Source organism: Sarcophilus harrisii, chromosome 1 (assembly GCF_902635505.1).
Source record: "Sarcophilus harrisii chromosome 1, mSarHar1.11, whole genome shotgun sequence".
NCBI classification, from domain to species: domain Eukaryota; kingdom Metazoa; phylum Chordata; class Mammalia; order Dasyuromorphia; family Dasyuridae; genus Sarcophilus; species Sarcophilus harrisii.
Genome location: NC_045426.1, coordinates 428053909 through 428066567, shown reverse-complemented (window position 1 = coordinate 428066567; position 12659 = coordinate 428053909). Strand labels below are relative to the sequence as shown.

Sequence of the window (12659 nt, the reverse complement as noted above, 5' to 3'; positions counted from 1 at the left end):
CCATTGCCTTCACTTTTAGCCAATCAAATATTTTTTTATAATACATCAATTTGTTGTCACTATCATCAATGCCAGAAAATACCTTGAAGGTTCAAAAAAATTGAATTAGATCCCAAACAACACACCCAATTACATAAAGAAAATAATTCAAATACATTTTTAGTAGAGTGACTTGAGAAAACTTATGAAAAATAACATTAGAAAATTTATATGGGAATAGGAACAAATAGACTGATATATTCTCTATAACTGCTAGTCCTAAGAAACTGGGTGACTTGATTAGTATCACACAGTCAATACATCAGAGAAATTTGAGCTTCCTGACTCTCAAGCTAAGTTTTCCCCTCACAACATCTCAATATGTGACAGATGCTACTACTCAAAAGTAAAAGCAAACAAATTTGTAATTTTAGAGGAAATTATCAATTAAAAAACTTTAAAATGAACTTACATCAATAATCAATACTAACATTCAGTTTTCTCAGTTACTTGGGGCTGGACTGTCATGCCATAAAATATGATAAAAGTATCATTAAAATAATTATTTTGCTATGTCTCAGATTATAGGTATCACAAAACATGGGAATGAAGGGTTTCATATAAATTAAAAAATTTGGTATTTTGCAATTTCAGTGACATGAGGATTCACTACATTGGTATTTAGATCATAATTGCTCAGTGACTTTTTATCCTTTGTGGCTTTTATAAATTTTCTTCATAAAGAATTCACCCAGTATGCTGGGGGCCTTCTTTCTGGGTCTTTTTACATTTTATGTATATCAGTGGACTTTGGGTATCCATCTATCATAACTAATACATCGTGATCTTTGATCAATATATTTCCTAATATTCCTTAAAATATTAGCACTTGATAAAGCTACAGATTTAGAAGTGCAGGGGGCCTTAGTGATCATCTGTCAAACTTCTTCATTCTGATGATGAAAAAAGTGAGGACCAAAAGTGTTAAAGGATTTACCCAAGATCCAGTATCTACTTCATAGTAGAAATACAAGACTTTGGTTTGAATCTAGCACCTGATACTTAGCTATTTAACCTAAGATCATGATTGATTCAGTTTATCTCTTTTGGCTATTGCTTCCTAATCTTAAATTAGGGATAAAAAAAGTTATTTAGACAATGTGAATAAAACATTTTCCAAATCTTTAAGTACTATTAAGTATGAGTCTGCTCTAGCAAGTAGCTTGAGATCATTAAAAATGCTCGTGCAATTTCCCAAATGTAATCATACTTCTTTTTGCTACTTAGCCATGCTCTATTTCCCAAAACATATTTTCCAATATATGCTTCACCATACTCCCTTATGCTCACCTTCATAATGAAATCATCTAGTATAAAAGTATATGCTGACTTAAAGCTTTAAAAGGATTAGCTGAATTTTATGTAGAATTTTTCTATCTCTTTGTCTTTGGCAAGAGATGATGGAAGTTTGATTGTTTCCTCCAGTCTACTCCAGGCCAAACCTGCCCCTATCTCTATGCCCCAAAGAAATCGTTAATCATGGGTTTTACAAGAAAAATGAGCAGCCAGCATATTGTGTGATCCTAAATTGCCACTTGAAGGTTACCACAAATACAACACAGAAATTAGGCAATAAGAAAGTAGCACCGACAGGATGCTAGAGGACACTGAGCAGCAAACTGCAATAAAGGATACTTTGTTTCTAGGACTTTGCGGTGAGTCCTTATACGGTCTCCCTCTCTTTGCAGGATGCCTCATGGTGAAGTGAATAGTTATAGGGAGGATTTTTTTTTTTTGAGGCTTACTAAACTTTAAAAAGATGCCAACATGGTATATAATGGAAAAGGAGAGGGAGACAGGGAGGGAGGGAGAGAGAGAATATATACTAAGGTTATTTGAGATATGCTGTGTAAAAGCACATTGGCTAAGAAACAGACTAGTTGATCAGTGGAATAGGTTAGATTCAAAGGACAAAACAGCCAATAACTTTAATAATTTAGTATTTGACAAACCCAAAGACCCCGGTTTTGGGGATAAGAACACATTATTTGACAAAAAATGCTGGGAAATTTGTAAATTAGAATGGCAGAAACTAGGCATTGACCCACATTTAACACCGTACACCAAGATAAGGTCAAAATGGGTTCATGACCTAAACATAAAGAATGAGATTATAAATAAATTAGAAGAGCATAGGATAGTTTACCTCTCAGACGTGTGGAAGAGAAAGGAATTTATGACCAAAGAAGAACTAGAGATCATTATTAATCAAAAAATAGAAAATTTTTTAATTGAAAAGTTTTTGTACAAACAAAACTAATGCAGACAAGATTAGAAGGGAAGCAATAAACTGGGAAAACATTTTTACATTCAAAGGTTCTGATAAAGGCCTCATTTCCAAAATATATAGAGAATTGACTCTAATTTAAAAGAAATCAAGTCATTCTCCAATTGATAAATGGTCAAAGAATATTAATAGACAATTTTCAGACGAAGAAATTGAAACTATTTCTAGCCATATGAAAAGATGCTCCAAGTCATTATTAATCAGAGAAATGCAAATTAAGACAACTCTGAGATACCACTACACACCTGTCAGATTGGCTAGAATGACAGGGAAAGATAATGTGAAATGTTGGAGGGGATGTGGGAAAACAGGGACACTGATACATTGTTGGTGGAATTGTGAACACATCCAGCCATTCTGGAGAGCAGTTTAGAACTATGCTCAAAAAATTATCAAACTGTGCATACCCTTTGATCCAGCAGTGTTACTACTGGGCTTATACCCCAAAGAGATACTAAAGAAGGGAAAGGGACCTGTAGGTGCCAAAATGTTTGTGGCAGCCCTGTTGTAGTGGCTAGAAGCTGGAAAATGAATGGATGCCCATCAATTGGAGAATGGTTGAGTAAATTGTGGTATATGAATGTTATGGAATATTATTGTTCTATAAGAAATGACCAGCAGGATGAATACAGAGTGTCTTGGAGAGACTTACATGAACTGATGCTGAGTGAAATGAGCAGAACCAGGAGATCATTATATACCTCAACAACGATATTGTATGAGCATGTATTCTGATGGAAGTGGATTTCTTTGACAAAGAGAAGATCTAACTCAGTTTCAATTGATCAAAGATGGACAGAAGCAGCTACACCCAAAGAAACAACACTGGGAAATGAATGTAAATTGCTTGTATTTCTGTTTTTCTTCCCAGGTTATTTATACCTTCTGAATCCAATTCTCCCTGTGCAACAAGAGAACTGTTCGGTTCTGCACACATATATTGTATGTAGGATATACTGTAACCTATTTAACATGTATAGGACTGCCTGCCATTTGGTGGAGGGGGTGGCGGGAGGGAGGGGAAAAAATCGGAACAGAAGTGAGTGCAAGGGATAATGTTGTAAAAAATTACCCTGGCATGGGTTCTGTCAATAAAAAGTTACTAAATAAATTTAAAAAAAAAGTTTTAAGAAACTTACTTAGGAGCAGCTAGGTGGCTCAATGGATAGAGCACCAGCTCTGAAGTCAGGAGGACCTGAATTCAATCTGGTCTCAGTCACTTAACACTTCCTAGCTGTGTGAACCTGGGGAAGTCACTTAACCCCAATTGCCTCAGCCCCAAAATAAATAAATAAATAAAAAAAATTAAAAAAAAAAAAAAAAGGAAAGAAAAGAAACTTACTTGAAAACAAGATTTGAAATGCAGTCAGCCAGGAAAAAAAATTTGAATTTAACTTAAAGCATGATTTTTAAATCTAAGTTATCTTAAGCAAATCAATTCTCTTGAGGTTTCATATTCTCATTTTTAAAATGAATGAGTTGAATTGAAATGTGTTGAAACTTACAAAAAATATTAGGTAAAAAATGATGTTCAGAGAAAGAGCAAGAATAAAGAAGAAAGATATCTGCTGACCAAGGCAGAACTAAATAATCGACTATTTTGCTTTCATTTTCTCTACCATATTCCTATCATTTCTCCATTTTCTGTATCTCTTCAAACTGGAACAGATAAACATATTGATGAGAAAACTGAAAACAAGATAAGTGAGGAAGAATAAGAGTAAGAAAGTATTTCATGTCAGTACTTGAAAAGACTGGAGACTTCATCAGCATGGACATTCTTTTCACTGAGACTAATCATAATACTTTTACACTTTAGTAGACAAATTTGACATAGAAGGAAAAATTACTACCTGGTGACCAAAGTTCTGGCCAAGGCTTTTGAATGTGGATAGCCTGGTCTCTGGATAACATGAAGTCTGAGAAAATATCCTGTACTCCGTCTATTGCACCACCTCACTACCCATAGACATTGACACACTTCTATTTCTAATCTTAAAGAAATTGTAGAAAATGAGAGTCAATAAAAAACTAGAAGATGAACCAACATCTTCTCTCCTTAGCTCACAGTGCTAGGCACAACCTTAATTACACATGGGTGTTGCCTCAGTCAAACTGAGACTTGTTAAAGACCAAGGTCTCCCCTGACATCCAGGACTATCTCTAGTCACCTTGATCTATGTCTGGCCAGTGCACCCACATGATTCCAGAGGAGAAAATGTAGCAGGTGACCTGGCACAGTCCTCTCTTCCTTAAATCCAATTCATTTGTAATATTCTTCTCTTAAACATAATACTCTCTGGAAGCAGGTTTCTTGGGGGGCTTCTGGAGGCAGCCTTAGTTTCAGTTCAGTAATCACAAGTGCAGCCAGGGATTAAAGTCCAAATCCTTTATTGTCTCCTTCAAATTCTCGTCTCTTTTCATGGGGCCCGGTTAAGCTTTCTTAGAGACCCATCTCTCACTTTGGTTCCGAGAGCTCCTGCCACTAGCCTTTTGCCTCTGCCAGCTTCTGCCTTTAGTTCCCTCCGATTATCTCCAAATCCAAAGCTTTGTACTTCAGCCTCCAGCCACAACAAAAGTGGACGATGGAATGAATTTGTCTCAGTGTCTGAAGAGCTTCTAATGCGCTTGTCCTTTCTGGCCCTGACAGCTCCTCCTTATATGCCCCACAATGAGAATAAACCAATCATTACATTACTAGGAAACCATTATTTGTTGTAGGATAGAATAAATGCTAAACTAGATTTAACCATTGTTTCCTCAATTCCACTTAGCACCTTGTTTCAAGTTCAGGCCTGTAACAACTTGTATGGCATGGCATCACCTCCCTGATGTCATGGTCCTCTTCAAGAATGAAGGACAAACAACTGCAGCAGCACACAGTGCCAGGCACATAATAGACTGTGACTGACTCTCTCCGTGTTCTCTCCCTTGGCAGTAACATCAACTCCTGGGGTTTCCTCTATACAAATGACTGCCAAATCTGAGTCTTTAGTCCTAATCTAGGTCCTTAAATCTAGTTCAATGTTACCAACTGCTTTTTGGACATTTATGTCTTATCTGCATCTCAAATGAAACATTAAAAAAGAAAATTCCTGCTATTTCTTCCACAAATCCATTACCCCAAACCTCTCTATTTTAACAGAAAGGACCATCTATTTTCTTAGGACATCCAGGTTTGTAGCATCAGAATGATCTCTTACTCTTTTCTCTTAAACTCTGATTATATACTAAATAGTTGCTAACTTTTGCCTTTTATATTTGATTCACAACCATTCATGTAGGTACTATACTAGAGAGTTATCTTTATTATTTTTCTCTCTCCCTTTTCTCCTTTCCCAATCCATCTTCTAAATAGTTATCAAAATAAATTCATGAAGGTACAAGTCTGATTGTATGGCTCATCAATTTATCAAAAAACTTCAGTTGACCGGTATAAAGTATGACCAGTATAAAATTAAACTACTCAGCCTGGCCTTTTCCAATCTAGAAAAGGGTTTTTTAAACTGTTTTTACTTGTGACCCTTTGTTGCCTCCAAATTTACATATGTATATGAATTTTTACATGGCTCCAGATTATATCAGTATATAAAATAAGCATATAAACCAAACATTTATTGAAAATAAATCAAAGAAATTTATTTTAAAAGTTCTTTGATATACATATACTTTTACTACTAATTAAAGATGAAAGCAAAATTGCATACTAATGAGATGGATGTGCTTGTTTATTTTTACATAAATAATTAAATTTTGATGGAATATTTGGTACCTTTTATTGGTGACAATTTTTTTGCAATCTTTACATTCAGTTATCCAATGCCCTCTGAGGTTGTGAACCACAGTTTAAGAAATTTTGATTTAGACAATGGTTTCTCTGAAGAAAATTATAGAGTTTAATATAAGTTTGATAGAAAAAAAAAGTATGATGTAATAAGAAAACTAATGAAATTTAAAATTTCAGGTATAGTATTTCAAATCAGGTAGTTAATATTCTTATTATACTTTGATGTGGTCAGATCACATCTTGAATATTGGACTGAGCCCTGACTGACATTTTAAGAAGGATATTAAGAAATTGGAGACAGTCCAGAAATGAGAAACCATGAGGGTAAAGGGCAATTCATTAATATGTCAATCAATAAACATTTATTAAGAGCCATGTCAGGCATTGTGCTAGCAATACAAATATGATCAAATATTTGGCATCTATGTGACACAGTGGATAAAATGTTAGAACTAAAGGCAGGAAGAACTGAGTCACAATCTCTGTTTGCCTCAGTTTCTCATTTGTAAAACAAAGATATTAATAGCATCCATATCCCAGGATTGCTCAGAGAATCAAAATGTAAAGCATTTAGCACAGTGCCTGTTATATAGTAAATATTATATAAATGCTAGTTGTTGTTGTAAGGTACAAGGAGCTTAAATTCCAATGAGGAAGACAACAAGGATACACACACACACACACACACACACAAAATAAATAAATACAAAGATATTAAAAAAAAGGTAATTTGATAGACACCAGAAATTGGAATCAAAAGAGGACACTTGAGGGCCATCTGGAAAAGAGGGAGTCTTTCAGATGGAGGTAAGAACTGAGTGTCTTTTAGTATTAAAGACAGCCAGCATGGAGACAGGAAATGAAGGTCATATGAAAATGGAGGGAACGCCAAATTAGTTGTAGTGCAGCATGTGAGAATGATGTTCAATGAAACTGGAAAGAGAAGTTGGGAAAAGGTTATGAAGAGCTTCTAAAGCTAAAGTGTGTGTGTGTGTGTGTGTATGTGTGTGTGTGTGTGTGTGTGTGTATTTATGGCTACAAGAAGCTACTGGAGTTTATCAGATAGGAAAGTTACATGGTCATATCTACATCTTAAAAAAAAATTACCTTGAAAGATGTGTGGAAGAAGGACTGAAGTGAAAGAAATATGAGGCAGGAAGAACAATTAGGATGCTATTATAATAATCTAGTTAAGAGAAGATGAAGGTCTGAATTAAGATGGGAACTGTGAAAGGGTAGAGAAGAGGTCACATTCAAGATATGTTGGAGAGCAAATGATTGACTATGAAGAGTGAAGGAGAGTAAGGAAGTGTGGATATTATTAATGCTACAATGCTACAAACCTGAGAGACTGAAAGAAGAGTGGGGCCTCCAACAGAAGAAATTTGGAGTAACGTTATGATTCTGTTTTGAATGTTTAAGAGGTATCCAGGACATCCAGTCTGAAATGTCCAGTAAATGACTGGTGATGAGAAATTCAAGTCCAAGGGAGAGATTGGGAATGGATTTACAGATGTGGGAGTCATCAGAACAGATATAATAGTTATATCCATAGGAGCTAATAAAATCATCAAGAGAAACAATATATAGAAAAAGTAAAAGAGTCAAGGACAGAGCTTTGGGAGAGAGGGGAGGTATGACATGGAAGAAGATCCAGCCAAAGAAATAGTGAGGAAATACTTTATTGCTATTAAAAAAAACAACAACCCAGAAGAGGAGTGATTATCTAGAGAAAAAAGAGATCAACAGCATTAAAAAGGATTAGTATTGAGAAAAGATCATATTCAGTTAAACAATCACAGGTAACTTTGGAGAAAGAAGTCTTAGTTTAATAATGAATTTGAAACCCAGATGCAGAGAGTTGAAGATTGAGAGAAATAGTAAAGGATGATAGGAAATAATGATTAAATAGAGAATTGTCACAATTTTTAATAAGTGAAATGGGGGGAAAGATAATACAAAAATTGATTGAATAACGTGGCTATGTTTAACATGCAGAAGGGAAAATAAAGGATTGGGAATAATAGTTGTCTTGAAATAGTCGAAGAACTGCAACACTGAAGAAGGATTGAAAGATTATACTTTTCTTAAAAAGCCCCTGACACCAGAATGTGAAGCAACAGGTTGAAGTAGGAGAGAGGCACATTTAGGCTAGATATTAGGACAAACTTTGTAACATCCAAAAGTAGAATGGGCTACCTAGAAAGGCAGAAATTTCCTCTGAACTGGATGTTTTCAGATAAAGATTTAGAGTATAGGTCATATTGTTTCATGACCTTTCTGACATTTAGTTTAATTGTTACAGGAAATTTCATTCAATTGAAGCAAACATTTGTTTCAACTTCATTCTTTCTGACAATGATATCACAATATGTATACTTTCCACCAGGTTCATAACCCTAGAGTTCTTTATGATCCTTAAATGGTTCTCAACTCTCATATTCAATCACTTACAAACCTCTCTTGAGTTGACCTGCACAATATGTCTCAAATTATTAAAATAATTTATCATCATCATCATCAATAACTAGCATTTATATAACACCTTAAAATTCACAAATCACTTACATCAACCATGTCACAACAGATGCTACTGCTATGCTCCTCATTTTATAGATGAATAAACCGAGGTGAAGTGACTTAGTTATCAGTCACAAAGTTAGTGTCTGAGGTATGATGTGAAATTAGGTCTGACTCTAAACCTAATGCTCAAACTGAGCTGTCTCTCTACTCCTCATGTTAGCATCCAGGTACAAAGTCCTTGCCATCTAAAAGAAATTATAACAACCCCTTAACACACTGTTCCTCCCACCTTTAGCCTTCAACATGTCCTCCATATCAGTGCCAGTGTAATTATCCTTATATAGAAGATAAGTCTTCCATATGTCCCAGTTCACAAATCTTCAATGGCTCCTTACCATCTAATGCTTTAACTTCTATCTTCTAATGTCCTCCAAAATGAGATAATCATACATTTCCTTTTTGTTTTTGTTTTGTTTTTTGGGAGTGGGGGAAGGAGAGGCTTAGAATCTATGATTTTATTGGCATAAGAAATTCCTGGAATATAAACTGCTTTCGATAAGAGATCAGTCACTCATATGTAATTTAGAGAACTGCCTAGGGCACTGAGAGATAATAAGATCTTATACATAGTTCTGTATCTGATGTGTGAAAAGACAGGAAGTGAAGTTACATCTTTATGACTCCAAAGTTGTCATTTCACTCACGATGCCCAGCTATTTCTCTCTTAATATTCTCCTGTTACTTCTAAGTGTTTTAAGCTCTTGAAAAATTAGATTATTCTTCATTCTCAAAATATACTTTCTGTCTAACTCTTATGCCTTTACTCATTATTACCTACCTAACTCATTTTTCAACTATTGAATTTTTCGCCATTCTTGCATCTATTTTCCCATCTTTAAAATGAGACTCTTCATGATCCCATTTGGAGTTTTCTTGACAAAGACAGTAGAGTTTGCCATTTCCTTCTCTAGCTTACTACAGATAAGCAAATTTAGGCAAACAGGATTAAATAATTTGCCCAATTTTTGTTTTTCTTCCTGGGTTATTTCTACCTTCTGAATCCAATTCTCCCTGTACAACAAGAGAACTGTTTGGTTCTGCACACATATATTGGATACACTGCAACATATTTAACATATATAGGACTGCTTGCCATCTCGGGGAGGGGGGTGAAGGGAGAGAGGGGAAAAATCGGAACAGAAGTGAGTGCAAGGGATAATGTTGTAAAAAAATTACCCAGGCATGGGTTCTGTCAATAAAAAAGTTATTATTTAAAAAAAAAAAAAAAAAAAAAGATTTGCCCATGGTCATACATCTAGTAGTAAGTATCTGAGGCCAAATCTGAGCTCATGAATACAAGTCTTCTGATTCCAGACTCAGTGCTCTAGCCCTAGTGCTACCTAGCTTTTCTTAAAAAATAAATAAAAAATTTTATATATAATATGTATATATTAATACAGATCTAGCATCACCATTTTTCTTATATGTGATGGATTATTTTTCTTTACTGTAACATATTAGAAGGGAAGAAAATTTTTTCATTTGAAAGTAGAGAGCTAGAAATTCAAATAATCAAATGTCTCAAAAACAATTATTGATCTGATAGTCAATTATTCTCTCATATAATTAATCAACCTAAAACTGGATCAAGTTTTTTTATTTCTCTATTTGTTGGCAATAAGCATTATAGCACCAGCAGAGTAAGGTGTATTCATTTTCAGTGTTTTAAATATTAATGATGGTATCAATTTTGCCAGGAGAATATAGGTCAGAACTTCAATCTTTGCACAGGTATTAAAAATTTTTTTTAAATTTTTTTTCTAATTCTATTTCTTATTCCTTTCTTGCCTCTGTCAAAATTTCTGATTCAGTCTTTTAAACATGTTATACTCTGAACAGCTTTCAATTTACTTTTAGTATTAGGGTAGAGTCTTAAAGCAAATTTGCATTTTACAAACTACAAAAGAGGGAAATTGTGGACATAGGAAGTCCCTGTTAAAGTAAAAGAAAATTTTTTAAAAGGAGAAAAAAGAACCCATATGATTCCTTAAGTTAAAAACTCAAATCCTTATGTGAAATAAATGAAGAAATCAGCATTATCAAAACTGTACCTGCTAAGATGAAAATACTCATAAACATTACCTTTGTTCATCATCTGGCCGCTTGATCAAATTAAAAAGTATATGAAGAAGTTGATCTCTTTCTTTAGGTTCAGGATGTAGACAAGCTGTACATAATATCAATGGAATCAATTCCTAAGAAATGGGAATAAATAAAAATTCAAAGTAAAAATGCTTAGTTTAATATTCTTAAATAAAATGGGAAAGTGATATAGATTTACCTTTAAAAACTTAATTATTTGAAAGGTAAATTAATAAACACTAAAATATGTCCATAGAGGCTGGTGTGCTAGAAATCACATAAACAAGATAATAATATTAAACAAAATAGAACTAACCTTTTTCTGATGATGATGTTTTTTTACCTTAAACATTCAGGACTTACCAAAGTCATCATCTGTTATACTAAATAAAGTTCTAATAAATGACAAATTAAAAGGTAGTTTTGGTAAAAATAATTAAAAAAAAAAAAAAGAAACAAAAAAATATTAAAATGGTAATGTCTAAAGTATTATACTGGGCAGACAGGTGAAAAAGTTGATAAGAGTTACAGGCCTACGAGTTAGGAAGACCCATCTTTCCTCAGATCAATTTTTTAGCTGTGTGTGACTCTGGGCAAGTCACTTAACTACTTAACCCTGTTTACCTCAGTTTCCTAATCTGTAAAATGCTGGAGAAGAAATAGCAAGCTACTGCAGTATCTTTGATAAGAAAACCTCAAATGGGGTCACACAAGAGTAGACAATATTGCAAAAGCTCAATACAAACAACAATACATGAAATGACAAGATCTCTTCAGCAAATACAGTATTATAGACAGCTCTTAAGAAGTTTAGCTTCACAAACAGTACACAACCAAATTGGGAGAACAGTTTATCATAGTTGATGAAATATCAATAATACTTTGTCATGAGGCATCTTATCTGAAAAGTCAAAATTCAAGGTTGATTTTTTTTTTTTGGTTAAAAAATGCTACTTTTACTTTAGGTAGTAAACATTAGGTTAAGTTAAATAGCTTAAATAAACAAAATACATAGGATAGAAGAGACGATAAATTAGATTTTTTGCTATACTTAACAAAAGAATAACTTTTAGGTTATTAGGTAACTAATTTTTTCTTTAATTAGGTAACTAAAATTTTAGGCCCAATGTTCTATATCCACTATTATTACCTAGCTGCTCTTATATGTTATTATTATTATTAATTTATAACTAAACAATAGCATGAATAAGTAGGATAAAAATTCCTTCAATAAATATATTCTAATATAAAAAATCTGATGCACTAATTTTTCTCACCTAGAGGTCATATCACGTCAAGACCTTACTTACAAGCTTATAATGGTTCCCCATTACCCAAATAATACAAACTCACATTCTTAAATTCAAGATCTGAAAATAGCTCTACTCTTCTAGTCTGATTACATACTACTTTAAACACTCAACAATCTTAATTTTAATTCCATATGGAACTCGCTTTTTTTGTTGATCATCATATGGTTTCAAAAGGAAATCTGAAAGATTAACAGCAGAAATAACTAATGGATAGGTAAATTTTCTTTTCTTGATATATGAGTGATATTATGCTGACCTTTGAGACTTCTTTACAAGTAATTATCAACAATGGGGCAAAAAAAAAATCTTAGAAATTTTTAGGTTGCTAACCTGGACCAAGGGAATCATAAGACACATTCTGACAGGTTAATGGCAGAGTTGTTTGGAACTTTCTATTTAAAGTAATGTAGCTTGAGTGAAGCCACAAATACATGGAGAGGAAATGCTGGTGGGGAAAATCTGGGAAGGTAACAGAAATCCAAAGAGTCATAGTATAAATATAGGACAGCAACAAAGAATAATGTCATAAACAAGAGTATGGGTGGGCAACAGTTACTAGCTGGTCTTC

General features: G+C 33.7%; 1 protein-coding gene across 9 annotated transcripts in view; it reads right to left on the bottom strand.

The window, feature by feature from the left end:
* The window catches only part of RELCH (RAB11 binding and LisH domain, coiled-coil and HEAT repeat containing), a 125963-nt gene that overhangs the window by 57432 nt on the left and 55872 nt on the right, over window positions 1-12659 (bottom strand). For all 9 annotated transcript variants that reach the window (XM_031946170.1, XM_031946165.1, XM_031946169.1 and 6 more), the window contains one exon: window positions 10779-10891. In XM_031946170.1, the coding sequence (XP_031802030.1) occupies window positions 10779-10891 (113 nt within the window). The remainder of the gene's footprint in view (window positions 1-10778; window positions 10892-12659) is intronic.